General features: G+C 26.0%; 5 protein-coding genes across 15 annotated transcripts; 3 read left to right on the forward strand and 2 right to left on the reverse strand.

Annotated features, from left to right (window-relative positions):
* Nucleotides 1-1214: 1214 nt before the first annotated feature.
* Nucleotides 1215-3399, forward strand: LOC122525877 (dehydrodolichyl diphosphate synthase complex subunit DHDDS). Of its 4 annotated transcripts, XM_043648881.1 has the most exons (7): nt 1376-1799; nt 1890-1962; nt 2067-2245; nt 2336-2497; nt 2609-2757; nt 2828-3012; nt 3096-3399. In XM_043648881.1, exons 3-7 carry the CDS (start codon nt 2085-2087, stop codon nt 3339-3341), a joined length of 903 nt encoding a protein of 300 aa, XP_043504816.1. In that variant the 5' UTR covers nt 1376-1799; nt 1890-1962; nt 2067-2084; the 3' UTR covers nt 3342-3399. The 4 variants fall into 4 exon arrangements, with proteins under 4 accessions (XP_043504819.1, XP_043504816.1, XP_043504817.1 ...); XM_043648884.1 differs by lacking the exons at nt 1376-1799; nt 1890-1962 and adding an exon at nt 1215-1345; XM_043648882.1 differs by lacking the exon at nt 1890-1962.
* Nucleotides 3400-4384: 985 nt separating this feature from the next.
* LOC122525393 (protein Hook homolog 3) lies at nt 4385-6680 on the reverse strand. The gene has a single exon (XM_043648168.1). It carries the CDS (start codon nt 6574-6576, stop codon nt 4465-4467), a length of 2112 nt encoding a protein of 703 aa, XP_043504103.1. The 5' UTR covers nt 6577-6680; the 3' UTR covers nt 4385-4464.
* A 441-nt stretch (nt 6681-7121) lies between these two features.
* Nucleotides 7122-11796, forward strand: LOC122525866. 8 transcript variants are annotated; one of them, XR_006305897.1, is made up of 7 exons: nt 7122-7426; nt 7530-7662; nt 7740-7860; nt 7929-8046; nt 8192-8247; nt 8332-8421; nt 11621-11796. XR_006305897.1 is itself a non-coding variant. In XM_043648861.1 (6 exons), the coding sequence occupies exons 1-5, from the start codon at nt 7294-7296 to the stop codon at nt 8207-8209; spliced, it is 411 nt and encodes a 136-aa protein (XP_043504796.1). In that variant the 5' UTR covers nt 7122-7293; the 3' UTR covers nt 8210-8247; nt 8332-8348. The 8 variants fall into 8 exon arrangements, 4 of the variants coding, with proteins under 4 accessions (XP_043504796.1, XP_043504793.1, XP_043504794.1 ...); XR_006305896.1 differs by having other exon boundaries at nt 8377-8421; XR_006305898.1 differs by having other exon boundaries at nt 7929-7946; nt 8377-8421.
* LOC122525951 (kinesin-related protein 4-like) lies at nt 8283-12298 on the reverse strand. Its single transcript, XM_043648992.1, has 13 exons — nt 12262-12298; nt 11962-12148; nt 11220-11890; nt 10610-11134; nt 10323-10531; nt 10077-10239; nt 9701-9992; nt 9379-9611; nt 9171-9308; nt 8944-9108; nt 8699-8856; nt 8499-8634; nt 8283-8403 (listed from the first exon to the last, which is right to left on the reverse strand). The coding sequence occupies exons 2-13, from the start codon at nt 12146-12148 to the stop codon at nt 8311-8313; spliced, it is 2970 nt and encodes a 989-aa protein (XP_043504927.1). The 5' UTR covers nt 12262-12298; the 3' UTR covers nt 8283-8310.
* A 58-nt stretch (nt 12299-12356) lies between these two features.
* On the forward strand, nt 12357-13803 carry LOC122525864 (ER membrane protein complex subunit 8/9 homolog). Its single transcript, XM_043648854.1, has 5 exons — nt 12357-12813; nt 12999-13075; nt 13163-13232; nt 13299-13393; nt 13484-13803. Exons 1-5 carry the CDS (start codon nt 12604-12606, stop codon nt 13653-13655), a joined length of 624 nt encoding a protein of 207 aa, XP_043504789.1. The 5' UTR covers nt 12357-12603; the 3' UTR covers nt 13656-13803.
* The last annotated feature ends 808 nt before the right edge of the window (nt 13804-14611 follow it).

Below are 14611 nucleotides of genomic sequence, written 5' to 3' on the forward strand. Positions count from 1 at the left end.
CATGAGTGTTCTCAGTACTTAAGTAACAAATCGTATTAATCTTACTACTATATTTTGAATATTTTTCTTACCTTTAGGTTAACAATTACGAAATAAGAATGTTGTGTATATATATATATATATATATATATATATGCAATGGATTGTTTATGTGCTAGTTACATTTACAGTTAGTGTTAAAACTTGCAAGTTAGATTATTGGGCATAACTTCTTACGATATATAGATAATGTTTTGATGTCATTAGTGTAAACGTATAATTCTTAATACTTAATAATTTATAAATAATATAATCCACATATTTTATCTCTTTTTACTTAAATTAATAATTATGAGAAAATAAATGAGAAAGCAAATAATAGTTTTTATCTTTCTTTTTTTTCCACTAAATAACCCTATATCATTTTAGTGCCAATTTATCGTATAATACCAACTTTTAAGAGCAAGGTTCTTTGATTGACACCATTATTTTATCAACGCGAAGGCTTGGAAAATTTTCTTTATGTAAAGCAGCAATATATTACATTAACATAAAATATTAAAGATTAAGCTATTAATATTAATTTTAATTCGAAAGTAAATTTATCTATGTCTAAATACAACAAATTTATAATAATTAAGTGACATTATAGTAAATGATTATTACTCATTGATAAAACATAAGATTAAAAATAAATATTAATATTATTATATATTATATATTATTAGGTATATTTATTTTATTTATATATAATAAATTAATAATTGTAGAAATTTTATAAATATAATATAAAATATATATAATTTAGCCTGTATTGTAATTCATTTCACATTTATCATATTTATTAAATAAAATTTTTTTTTAGGTTAGAATTATATATATATATATATATATGTTTACACAATATATAACTATATAAACAACGTTTGTAACTCATATGTAAGATAGTAGAAGAATGAAAAATTTTATAATTATTTGTATTAATAATTATAATCATACATATAGATTACCATTTATCTACTTAAAATTCATTAAAAAGTAAAAATTCTACTCTTGTAAGAATTTGAATAAAATATGTATGGTCATTATAATCTCATTATTTTTTCTTTTTTTTTTAAATTATCATACTATCAATGATTGTGATCCTCTTTATTACGTAAATGAAAAAAAAATAAATAGATAATTGATATTATATTATACTATTACAAAGTGTTTATCAGAGAATTAAAAATACATATATTTAACCTCTTTAATATCGTACAACAGTAAGTTTTAATGTAGAATTATAATTACAATTAATTACAATTATAATTCAATACCAATCCGGTTAAAAACACATATCATCCTTATACGTTTAATAGTTACGGTACGTAAAAACAGGAATAAAAGAAAAAAAAAATAATCACGAGATAGATATTCAAGATGGTCGCTGCGAAACTTGAAACAACCTCGAAATCGTACAGGTTGCGCGTGATCATTTGTAAAGGTTCTTTACATTAATCAAAATGTTATAGAATAAATTTATATAGAATAAATGCTATATTATATGAAATATAAAAAAAAATCAATAGTCAAACGTTTTGTATATTCAAAATGTTTTTATATTCTAAGATGATGCAAGTATTTAACCAACTCATGAAAAGGTTAATCAAGGATGCCTCGATTGGATAAAATAAAGTGTACAAATATTATTTAAATGTGTGTTAAATAGCACTTGATAGAATATTTAATAACTTACATGATAAATTTTTAAGTACGAGTGGTCACGTGAAAGTAATTATTTTTTCTATCGGTATATATGGCGGCATTGATAAAAAAAGGTGCAAAACTGTTTATAATTGTAGTCTTTTAAAAGCTGATATTGAACTAACTTATCAAAAATGAACTTACGTTTTTAAAAAACGTTTTAGATAAATAATATAGCCTTTATAAACTTCTTCCAATTGTGTCAACTATCTTAGTACTTCACTTAAATTTATTCAGGTACTACTCGCATAGAAAAAATAATTCTTTTTTATTTAATAAATTTTATTTATTAAACATTTATTTATTTATAAAGATAAATAATAACATTTTTTATTTTTAAGACTCACGAAATATATACCATGTCGTGGATAAAAGAAAGTACATTAAATTGTTTCCATTACTTAGTTGTAAAAATTTTAAAAAGTGGTGAAATTCCTAAACATGTAGCATTTATTATGGACGGGAATAGAAGATATGCGAACAAAAAACAAATTGAAAAAATAGGTGGACATACGCAAGGGTATGTATATATATATATAGTATGAACAAAGATGTTTAATTATATACCGTATTGATAAAATTATTAACGGCATTTTTCTTTAAATATTAGGTTTCACAAATTAACAGAAACTCTACAGTGGTGCTTAGACCTTGGTATTGAAGAAGTAACAGTTTATGCATTTAGTATAGAAAATTTTAAAAGGTCTAAGGAAGAAGTTGACGAGCTTATGGAACTTGCTAGACAAAAATTCCAGAGTTTGATAAATGAGAAGTAATTGTACTTTTTTTTATATAATATTTCCTATACCACTAAAATCTTATTATTCCATTGAAACTATTAAGGAAGCCAAATGTAATATAGAAATATTTTGTTTATCTTTAGACAAAAATTGATGGAAAATGGTATATGTGTGCGTATTATAGGAAATTTAGATTTACTTCCAGAGAATCTACGTAAATTAATGGCTGAAGCTATAATCATTACCAAAAATAATAGTAAAGCATTCCTTAATATTGCTTTTGCTTATACGTGTAAGTATATGATAGAAATAAGTCGTTTGATAATTTGCTTTTACAACGTTGTTACTTATTATTTGTTTAGCAAGAGATGAAATGACATATGCTATTAAAGATATATTAAAAGGTATCAGAGATGCTGATATTTTACCAGAAGATATTAACGAAGACCTTATTTCTAAGTGTTTGTACACTTATAATTCTCCAAATCCTGATTTACTTATTCGTACTTCTGGGGAAATTCGTCTTAGTGATTTTCTTATATGGCAGGTACAAATTTTCTTGATATTTAACATTTTAATTAAAAGTTGAATTTATTAAAAAGTATTGCATGATATACCAAATGTTCACAGGTTAGTAACAGTTGCATCTATTTTGCTGATGTATTATGGCCTGAATTTAGTGCTTGGGATTTATTTGGTGCGATATTTTATTATCAAAGATGTTATACAAATTTACAAAATATAACAAAAGCACAAAATATAACTAATTATAATAGCAGAGTTACTAATTATCTTAATAAATTATATAACGAACGGCAGATTATGTTGCAAAAAAGATGTGGTTCAGAAATTTTAGCATCTAATGGAAATAAATGATCCATTAAGAGAATATATACAATTATCAACCAAAAATATAATTATACAGAACAGATAAGAATATGTTTTTCATCTTATTTATTTTCCTCTGACTATTTTGTTAATATTTGTGCTTATGATTTTTATTTAATTTTTTATATTACATTTTTAATCACAAAATTTATATATTTTGTTTATTCATGATACTATGAACAAATATCTGTATAATGGGGAATAATATGTTAATAGAAGACTACGGAAAATTATAATCAAGCAACAATTTACCAATTACTGGCTAGTCATATACATATATATATATATACAAATAAATCGTAACTAAAAGTTTTAGCATATTGTCGTATGTACTTACAAATCTGCGTAAATCTGAAGACTCAGGGATATATTAATATAAATTATCACACTACACAAAGAGATATTTTTATTATATTAGATAATAAAAATAAATTTCACTTATCATAGTATTTTATTTCGTCAGTATTATATATATATATATATATATATATATATTATAATAGTTCATGAAAATAATATTTTTATATAACTTTTAACAGATCACATTTTTTTATTTCTGATAAAATAACACATTCCTCATTAACTTTAATTAATTTCTTATATATTCTAGACAATTTTTTTGCACAGTTTACTTTCTTTGGATCGTATATGCATACACAAAATAATAATAATCTTTCTAAAGAAAATTTCGTTATGTTTATGTATATAATCAAGAAGATCTCAAAAATTATATACTTTGATTAAAAGTAAAAAAAACCCTCACAATTGAAAGCTGATGCATTTGTAGTAAAAATGAAAATTGTGATACTTGTACTATATAGATGGTGTACTTAATTTTCAGCACAAAATGGTAATATTTATCTCATTATAAAAGTTTACAATATTCACAATAAATAATTTTACATATTATGTTATGTCTGTACATGTATATACATATTATTAAGAATGTAGTATTTATAATGAAATAAATTGCATCTATACGTAATTTGTAAATAAATACATAAATACATTAGTATAATGTATAAATCACATTAAATAAAATTATATATATAGATGTATTAGATCTAATTTTATAGTAAAAACTTTTCAATAAAGTATATCTCGTCATTTTTCACTTAGAATTAAATTGCGGATAGCGTCTTGCCGAAGGTTGTCTTTGCCTGGCAAGAAAAGATTGCCCTTGTCCCGAATTAAGTGCAATAAGATGTTGATCTAAAGCTTCTCTATGAGAGGATAATCCTAAACGATAAAATGCTGATATCATTAGCTTTTCTTCCATTTCTCTGACCATCTTAGATTCTTTTAAAGATCTTTCCATATCTTCAATCATTTTACGTTGTTCTATAATTTGATTACGTAATACAACCATTTCCGAAGGTGAAGAATTATTTTGCTTAGGATCTAAACTTTTAATAACACTTTTTGCTTTCTCAATATATTTCTTATAACGTTCTTCAAGTGCTGCGTTCTCATATTCGCGTCGCGTTAATTTTTCTTGCAATGCAAAAGCTTTTTGTTTTTGACTCTGTGAAGCATTATCTCGATCCTCAATTTGTAATACTAAACGTTCTCGTTCAACTTGCGCTCTTCTTAATTCATCCTGTAATTGTGTTATTTTTTGCTGTAGCGTAATATTGTCATTTTTATTATAAGTACTAGATTGATTCCCAATAGCTTCTTCTAATTTATTTTCTAATTCAATTATCCTCTGATTAGCTTCACGATTTTGTCCTCTGAGATTATTTAATTGTTCTTCAGAATGTTCAAGTAGTGCTTGGACTGTAGGTAATTTATCTTCATTACCTTTTTGTTTTAATTTTAACATTTTATTTTCATATTGTAAAAATAATAACTTCTCTTTAACTTCAAGTGGAATCATTTCCGTACTTCCTACTGCATCGTCCGACACAGGTTTAGCAATATTTTCTGCTGCTTGTAATTGCGTACATTTTAATTCTTCATTAGTTTCTTTCAAAGCATCTCGTTCTATAATTAATCTATCTCTTTCTCTTTGCAGTGCACTCAATTTTGCTTCCATTTTTTTTCCTTCAAATTCAAGCCTATCACATTTATTACTTTGTTCATCTAATTTATGACTAACTTCTGCAAGTTGTTGTTTACAGAGTTCTAGATGATTACGTAGCATGGTACCTCGTTTCATCTCTTCCTCATAATCAATTTTGGCTTGTAAATATTCCATATTTTTTTCTTCCAGAATTTTAACTTGTCGTCTTAAATCGCTTAAATCTTCCATCTTCTTTTTATAAGAGTCTATAGTAAGTTCGTATTTAGTTATCTTATCCGCTGTTTCACGCAATGCATCTACTTCATCTTTTAGGATATTAGCTTCGTCAGCTGATTTTTGTAAATCTTCTTGCTTGGTCTGTAATTCTAATACTTCTTTCTCTAATAATTCTACTTTTAATCTATAATCGTCTCTGGAGGTTTCCAATTTAAATACTTCATCTTTCAAATTTTCTACTTGTTTTCGAAGACTAGAATATTTTAAGATAGAACCAGAATCTTCAGGATTTTCAAATTCATCTAATCTCTCTTGGAGTTTCTTATTTTCAGCAATCAATCCTACTTTTTCTTCCTGAAGAAGAGAAAGTTGTTGATCAAGCTCATGACATCTTTGTTCTAATTGTTCTTTCATATCTACTGCAATTTGCAGTTCTGATAATAATCTTTGTTGAGCACCATCGGCTACATCTAATGATTCAAAATTAAGACTGGTACCCAAACTTAATCTAGGACCGTGCATGCTACTTTCTAACGTTTGAATACTTTGCATAATAGCTTGTTGCACCGACTCTTCCATACTCATAATTCTGGTTATATATTGCTGTTTTTGATTGCAATTTACTGCGCATCCAAGAATAAGTTGTAGCAAACGACACAATTCGTCTCTATCGCAATGTTCTCCTATCTTTCCAGCATCTGGCTTTACGTAGCCCGACAATTGTTGATTCAAACATTCTATATAATATTCCATTACAGCTTCAATAATTTTTTTAAGATTGCTTACTTTAAGACGCCAATTAGAATTAACCTCTGTCTTTATTTTTGCCTTCCAAACTGCCGTAAACCATTCTGGTGCTATTTGTGCCAAAACTTCAGCCAATGCAACACCATCGCTTATATCTTCTGGGGATGAATGAGCAGCCTGAAGATCAAATGTATCCAACCATTTGATCAAACAAATAATCTGCTGATCTCCCATGTCTCAGGATGACTATCCAACAAAATGATATCTTTTTGGATATTTATATGTTTATATAAATAAATAATTCCATATATATTGAAAAAAAAAAAAGATAACTTATATACAATAAATAATGAGACCAAAGAGAAACAATTTATTCAGTGTATATAATAAAATGTTGTTGACATAAAAAAATAAAACAATAGAAATAAAAGTCAAACTTTACTATTTGTGTAACTTATTAAAAAATGTTACTGTCACGTCATCTTTACAATAGCAAACGTTCAGACGTGCAACGTGTATCGATGCACAGTGCTAAACACTATTGCCATATATTTCTAAGAAAAATTCCCTACATCCTTTAACATTAAAGCAACTCTTGAATAAAAATAATTTTAAGCAGTTTTAACAAAAATGATATAATTTTATTATAAAGTTAATAAATGTGAATTGAATTTGAAAATAATTGAATTTATTATTCGACTTTATTAATGATTTATTATTTGTCATTTAATATTAAACTATAGTAACTTTTTTTATAGATTAATAATCTTGAAGTGGCAGCAGTGGCACGTTCAACTGTCTTAATAATGCTCTTTGTTTAAAAAATTTAAACAATTTAGTGAGATCTATTGCGACAATATAATAAAATAATCTTTTCTAATGTGTATTGAATAATTGATTTATTTGAAAAAAAATATTATCATATTATAATATTTTAATTATTGTTTAAATATGGAAGAAATAGAATCCTTAAGAGGTTTGCTACAAAAAAGGAGAAATATTTGTTGTGAAAAGTATAAAAATGATAAAGAACAACAGTTAGAAGAATATAAAAATTTAATGAATCAGTTAAAAGCTTTACGAGGTAATGAATTATGATTTTTTATTAAATATAGTAACAAACACTTTTTAATACAATTTTGCTACTGTACGATATAGAATAATAAATCATATTCAATTTCTTTTAGATGAAAGTATGGACTGTCAAGAGATTATTAGTAAAAACTGTAATTATTTAATTACACACGAGAATGCGGTAAAAAAATTGTTATTTGAATCCAAACATGTCCAGGGTTTACCAATATCGCATGAATGCCATCGGTAAGTTGGCATTTACAAATTTTTTATTATAAAAATTCTCATTCATATTTACATTTATTATAACATTATTTGTTTAGACAATCGGTAGAATTTTTTTCAAATGCTTTAGAATTTTTAAATAATTTTCAAGCTGCTAATGGACCTTTAGAAATCTTACAAAATGATAACATAGACGCCGAAAAGATAATTAATAATATCGTAAGTATAAATGAATATTTAATCCGATAAATCCGATAAATAATATCATATTTAATTTGTTTGTACAGGTGGCATGTACCAATCATGTAAGTAATGAATTTTACAAAGCTAAATCTGCATTTCTACACATAGAACAAGTCAGAAATAATATTGATTTTCTTTGCAATCTTGACATTATTTCCGATGGTAAGTTTTCTTTTATATCCTAATTTATATTTAATATATGAAATTGTATAAAAATCTCTGTCTACAATCATATAAAATAATTTTATTTTGTATATTTTAACCTATTTATATAATATTCTATTTACATTCTTTATTTTTGTATTAGATGAAAATGCAGAATTGAATTCATCAGATTCGTAGTCTGTTGATCTCATATGCAAGGTATGTAATTTTTCTAATAAATGAATTAGACAATCTTTGTACACACTTATGCTTAATATTTTATTAAATACCCATTGTTTCAAGGTATTTATTGGTGACATCTAACTGGTTATCTAAATTTAATTTTAGCATTATTAATTGTGGATCGATAATCTCCTGCAACATTTATAAACGGTATAATATATATTTATTTTTTAAAAATTTTTTATATAATAAAATTTTTAATATTTTAATAAAAAATTAATCATTACCATATAAGAAGGTAAAACTTGTGAAGTAGGAATATCTGATAAAACTGTTGGAATATCTTCATATGTAGAATGAATATTTACTTTTAAGTCTTTTACTGGTTTTTCTGTTTGAGAAGTTCGTAATGCTAATCTTTCTCTATCATAAAAAAGGCATAATTTTTAATTTTACTTCATTTTAATCTATTTGATTTCATATTTACCTTGCTAAGTGTAATTTCTCAGACGCAATTTTAGTTTCTCTTTGTGCTAATGCTTCAAGCTGTAATTGTAATTGACCGATCCTTTCTTTATGTTGATCTTCTATTTGACGTGCTTGTTTTAACGCCCTTATTCCTTCATCCTTTTTTTTTAGTGCAGACTATTTGGTAGTATATATGTATTAGTAGAAAAATACCTTTTCATTATTTTATATTTTTTTCTAATTATTAATTGCAATATCCCTTACCTGTGTTAAGTTTTCAAGTTCTTTGGCACGTAGTATAAGTTCGTTTTCCTTTTCTTGGATTTGTTGCTGTTGTATTTCAAGTTCTTTTATTTTTTCTTGCCATTTCAGTCTCTCTTGATTAGCACGACTATTCGCATTTTGAGCAGCACTTATAGCAGCTTCCAACTATAAAAATTAATATTAATAATAATAAAATGTATTAAATATTAATTTTTATTTGTCAATACCTCTGCTTTTGCCATGTCGTCAGATTTTAATCTATCGAAAACTTCTAGTTTTGCACGTTCTGTTATAACTGATTCTCTTTCTTGTGCAATTGCTCCTAATTGTCTTTCTTGTTCTTTTATCCATGCATCCCTTAAATTCTACAAGCATCATATATTAATAATCATATGTTCATTTAAACAAAATTTAATTATGTTTTTAATATTATACCTCTAAATGTTTACGTTCCCAAATAACTTTCTGTTCAAATAATTCTCTTTCCCTTGTTAATGTTTTTTCTTTTGTATTAAGTCTTTCTTCTGCCTCATCATATTGCAGACTTTGCTTTTGAATATTCGATGTCAGTTGTACAAATTTTGATTCAAGTTTTTTCATAGATTCTACAATTTCTTTGCGTTCTTCTTCCAAGATACCCTTCTGTCTTTCTACACTTTGTCTTTCTACTATAGTTTTTTGTAAAAAAAAAGTCGTAAAATAAATATTAATATTGATTTGTTTAAATGTATTAAGTTTTATTTTAAAGCATATATACCTTCTAAGTATTCTTTTTCTGATTTTAAATATTCTTCTTTTATTTTATCAATTTTCTCATCCTTATCTTTTAATTTTTCGTGTACAGTCTTTATATTGTTGATTAAAATATTAGATTTATGTAACATCTGCTCAATATCTGATTTAAAATTTGTTACAGATGTCACTGCTAAATTTTCTCTTTCTTTAGCTTTTGATATATTTTCAAGAGTTTGTGAATGTTCCTTTTGCAAAAGATTTATATTCATAGTATGCCTTTCACAAATTTCTTGAATAGATTTTACATGTTCTTTCTAGAAATATATATAAATATAATATAAATTAATTATTATATTTGCGCATTTATAATTCATAGAATTAAAAGAATTTAATATTACTTTTAAATTTTCTATTTCTTCTTTATACACTATTTCTATTTGTATTTTCTCCGCTTTAATTTTCTCAATTTGCGATTCATAATCATTTTGTAAAATCTCTATTTCATTACGAAATTTCTTTTCAAATTTATTAATCATTTCTTGAAGGAATGTAATCTGCCTTCTGCAAAAATAAAATATCATAAAAATATATACGTAAACTACACATTTTTAACATTTAATTAAAAATTGATCTAAGATACTTATTTGTATGAATCTTCGTGGATTATTAATTCATATTCATGTCTTTCGTTTAAATTTTTCAATGTATTTTCCAAATATAACTTTTCCGATTCTAATTTGTCTATTGATTTTTCAAAAATAATTTTATCTTTCTCTTCTTGCATATCTTCTGTAGTTTGATTCGTTGAAAAATTTATTGGTATTGGCAACGATGTGGGTTGTGCCATCAATGTCTTAAATATCCAAAAAGAAATAAAAAAACTGTATAATCATTTTTAATAATTATTTATTATTTTTTATGTATCACTTACCTGAATGTAATGATTAATACGCTCTTGCTGTTGTTTCATTTGCGCTTCAAGTAAGATTTGTCTGTCCATTTGTTTTTTAATAAGCATGTTAAATTGTTTTTCTTGTTCAGTCAATTTGTATTTTTGAGTTTCTATCAGCTTATTTAATTGATCATTTTGATGAGATAAAGTTGCAGCTGTTCTTAGTTCATGTTCCTGTTGGTGCATAGTCATAATTGCTGCATGTTGATCGAATTGTGTACTAATTAGTATTGGTAATTCTTCTTGACGTACAGCTGTATTATTCATGTCACTATTGTCTGTCTTGATTGGTTTGTTTATGTTGAAGTTATGTTGTATTCGTGAATTTTCAAAAGGCTGTTTTTGCTGTGTAATATTCTGTTCTGCATTATCCAAAGAAGGTTGTTCAACTTCCTGCTGTTTTTTATTATCCGATTTCTTTGTCCCACCTAACCATTCTGGTAGATCTTGATTCGTTGATTTATTTTTACTTGAGTCTTGAGCAGTTTCAGCTGTTTTTGATTTCTTTATAAATAAAAATAATTTATTAATCTAGTGTATGCATATAATAGTAATACTTTGAAGGAAGTGGAATTTAAATTAAGATTACCAATTCGGAAATATATTCAGGTTGAGGTGAAGAAAGTAAACCTAAAGGATCATGAATTATACTCGAAGTTTTTCTTCCCCTACGTGATTCTCTAGACACAGAAGTAGTAGGTGCATATCCGATCGTTGTAGATTTAACTGGATTGTCTTCTTTGATAATATCTGTTGTATATTCTGCAGTTGTTTTTGTACCAATTTTGTCAACAGTTTGTTGAGTGCTAATATTCTGAGTAGAAATAGAACGTTGTCTATTTCCAAATAAGTCTTCCATTAATAATGATTTTTGTGATTTATCAGTCGTCGATCTCAATTTATTGAGTGTACTTGCTGTAGTACCATCATTAATATAAGAAGTACTCTGTGTTCTTTGTATATTTATTTGCTTTAACGGTTTATTTTCAGGAACAACGGACTCATCTTTTAAATCTAATTGACTGTCTTGATTCAATGAACTTTTTACTGGATTAATATTATCTGTACTTGTATCAGACAATGATAGTATTGGTTTATCGCTTGATTGAATGCTGGATACAGAACTATTTATAGTTTTAATACCAAATAAACTTTCCATTAAAGTACTTTTAGCATTTTGTGCAATAACATTCTTTTGCTTTAATGGTATTTCTTCTTCGTCTGATATTAAATCTACCAAAGGATCTTCTTTGTTATAATCTACAAAAATTTAAGTTTATATTTTCAATACACATTTAGATTTATTATAAAGTATCCGATATAATTCAAACCTTTAAATAGAACCTTTTTCTTGGTATCCGTATTACTCGCTAATGTAGAATCTTCATTATCTATTCTTGTACGGCTCGGTTTTTTAAATGAACTTTTAAGCAAGTTATTATCCAGATTCTCAATATCTTCAACTATACGTGCAATTTCTTCCGGATTTATATCCGAATCATCAGAAAGGTCAGCCATCTATAAAATAATATTAAAATTTATTCTTATCGAACAATTGATAATTTATTATTAAAGTATATATTTATAAAAAAAATTCTTCTTATATTTTCATTACCAATAACAAAGTTTACCTTATAGAAAGTAAGTAAAAAAGTATAAAATATGTAAAAAAATAATTATTCACGAGATGAGAGAATTTTAAATACATTATACAACTTAATATTTAAAATATAATATATGCACGTGGTATCCATGTTTAATTGTCAGGTAAAGCTGTCATATGCTGACAGTAGCGTCTGTTTACATACACGATCAGCTGTGCGATCACCATGGTAACAAAATTGCGGCGGCACTTTTGTACGTTGATTGGTTAGTTGTGGGTCACGTGACGTGGAAGGGAAGCGAATCATTTGGGAAAGCATGACGTGTAATTATATATCCGTCTCGAACAACATACTCCGTTATCAAAGAAAATGGCAGACGTCATATTTTCTCCTCGTGCATATTGTAAAATAATTTTACACGCTGCTAAATACCCACATTGTGCTATCAATGGTTTGTTACTTGCTAGATTAAAAACTAAGAACGATGGGAAACCCTCGGAGTTACGTATTGAGGATGCAATACCGTTATTCCATATTTGTCTTCATGTTTCACCAATGGCGGAAATTGCACTTACTCTTGTAAGTATTTTATTATTATTTCTTTACAAATTCTAATGAGAATATTATATTTATTACTATTTTATCAATAAAAATGGTATATGTATGATATACTTTCTAATGCAACTGTCATATTTTGAGGTTATGTTTCTTGTGTCACTTGTCTTCCCATTTAATAGATATAAATGTTAGATTTATTTTTCTAGGTTGATCAGTTAGCTACGAGTAAAGGTCTGATATTGGCTGGTTATTATCTTGCAAACGAAAATATTAATGATTTAAGGTAAATATTGTTTATCTATTATTATTTGTGTATGCTTATTTTATTTTTTGTAATATTTATTCTAAGTAAAATTATTTTTTATTACAGTACAGATAGACCAGCTCACAGAATAGCAGATAAAATAGCAGAAAATTGTAGTGGTGCTTTACTTGTTGTGGTAAGTATAATTATGTTTATATGAAAATATATTAGACCTGGATTTGATTCTTTACTTTTCTACTAGGTAGATAATAAAGAGATGACACTTAATATGACATCAAGCCCGTTACGTATCTCACAGTTTGTGGATGGAAAATGGAAGCTCAAAGACAAAGCCAAGTAGTATATTTTCTATCATTATTTCATAATATTTTAACGTATAAATTTAATTATTTATCTAAAAAATTACCTTATTTAAATTTTTTATAGTATATTCTATGAAGGAGGAGTTGCACCTACAGATGCATTATATACTTTGTTGGAAAATGAACAATATCGTAATCTTGTTGATTTTGATAATCATCTGGACAACATTACTTTAGATTGGCAAAATCATAAACTTAATAAAGTTATAGATGAAACTGTGGAGGAAAATGAATAGAAAAGAAGAAACCAAAGAAGTGTTCTATCGGAAGACTATCATTTTATTTGTACCTTAAACTGCACCACATCTGTATCTTATTAAATTTCGATAAAATAACTAATGTACATATGCCATAGAGTTTATAAACAGCTATTTCTTGTTTCTAGATTATGAGATATTCTTTAATCATTCCTTTTCATGTAGAGAGCTTCGGTTATTATCCACTTTAGATCATCCATTAAAAGACAGAACTGAAAAATGTTATCATTTTCAATAAATCTTGATAAAAAATAAAAAAAGAAAAGAAGGTAGAATAATGAGAAGAAGAATGCGAGGGATATAAAGCATTGGTGCCAGGAACAGATTTTTATTCATTGTCTCGTAGCTTCGATATATAATTTTTCTGGTTTATCGGATCAATAACGAAGTACAGGGACAATAATTTTTATGATCATTAATATATATATATATCATAATTCGCTTTATGAAACGAGGATGCTTTCGTGAAGATAGAAAAATTGTTCTTATTTTTTTGTATCTTTCGAACTTATCACAAACACACCTTTTCTTTTTATTCTTTTTTTCCGGATTTTATTTTCAAAAGCGTATAACGAATCCTATGCACCGCGCTTTAAAATAGATTCAGGTACAGAATTTTTTTGCAAAAGTTCCATGCGATTTGTCGATTAGAAGAAGCAAAGAAGCTTCAATCTTATTGTTAGTTGTTTAGTTTTTATTTTCCTGGATTTTTATTCTTTAATCCATGTGGAAAAATATTATATGTTTTTTATATTAACTGTTGCTCTGTGATTCTAAAAGCTACTCGAAGTGTTGTCCAATAATAATAATATAATTATTTGTAACATTTGACGATTTTGTTAACGATTATGTTTTGGACAATTTTTATGTATCTTTATTTAAATATATTTTTCAGTAGATATTTAAAAAGAAATATCATTGACTTAATCATTGAA

This window comes from Polistes fuscatus, unplaced genomic scaffold, assembly GCF_010416935.1.
Source record: "Polistes fuscatus isolate 324 unplaced genomic scaffold, CU_Pfus_HIC Scaffold10, whole genome shotgun sequence".
NCBI classification, from domain to species: domain Eukaryota; kingdom Metazoa; phylum Arthropoda; class Insecta; order Hymenoptera; family Vespidae; genus Polistes; species Polistes fuscatus.

Bases quoted from the DNA above. Each gene is read 5' to 3' on its own strand.
- LOC122525393 (XM_043648168.1), bottom strand. From the start codon at position 6,576: ATGGGAGATCAGCAGATTATTTGTTTGATCAAATGGTTGGATACATTT.
- LOC122525877 (XM_043648884.1), top strand. From the start codon at position 2,085: ATGTCGTGGATAAAAGAAAGTACATTAAATTGTTTCCATTACTTAGTT. The intron at 2,246-2,335 runs GTATGTATATAT...TTTAAATATTAG, and splicing joins ATAGGTGGACATACGCAAGG to GTTTCACAAATTAACAGAAA. The intron at 2,758-2,827 runs GTAAGTATATGA...TTATTTGTTTAG, and splicing joins TATTGCTTTTGCTTATACGT to CAAGAGATGAAATGACATAT.
- LOC122525951 (XM_043648992.1), bottom strand. From the start codon at position 12,148: ATGGCTGACCTTTCTGATGATTCGGATATAAATCCGGAAGAAATTGCA. The intron at 11,135-11,219 runs GTAATCTTAATT...TTATTTATAAAG, and splicing joins CTGAATATATTTCCGAATTG to AAATCAAAAACAGCTGAAAC. The intron at 9,612-9,700 runs GTATATATGCTT...AAAAAACTATAG, and splicing joins AGAAAAAGAATACTTAGAAG to TAGAAAGACAAAGTGTAGAA.
- LOC122525866 (XM_043648858.1), top strand. From the start codon at position 7,294: ATGGAAGAAATAGAATCCTTAAGAGGTTTGCTACAAAAAAGGAGAAAT. The intron at 7,427-7,529 runs GTAATGAATTAT...AATTTCTTTTAG, and splicing joins TCAGTTAAAAGCTTTACGAG to ATGAAAGTATGGACTGTCAA. The intron at 8,047-8,191 runs GTAAGTTTTCTT...TTTTTGTATTAG, and splicing joins TCTTGACATTATTTCCGATG to ATGAAAATGCAGAATTGAAT.
- LOC122525864 (XM_043648854.1), top strand. From the start codon at position 12,604: ATGGCAGACGTCATATTTTCTCCTCGTGCATATTGTAAAATAATTTTA. The intron at 12,814-12,998 runs GTAAGTATTTTA...TTATTTTTCTAG, and splicing joins CGGAAATTGCACTTACTCTT to GTTGATCAGTTAGCTACGAG. The intron at 13,394-13,483 runs GTAGTATATTTT...AATTTTTTATAG, and splicing joins AAGCTCAAAGACAAAGCCAA to TATATTCTATGAAGGAGGAG.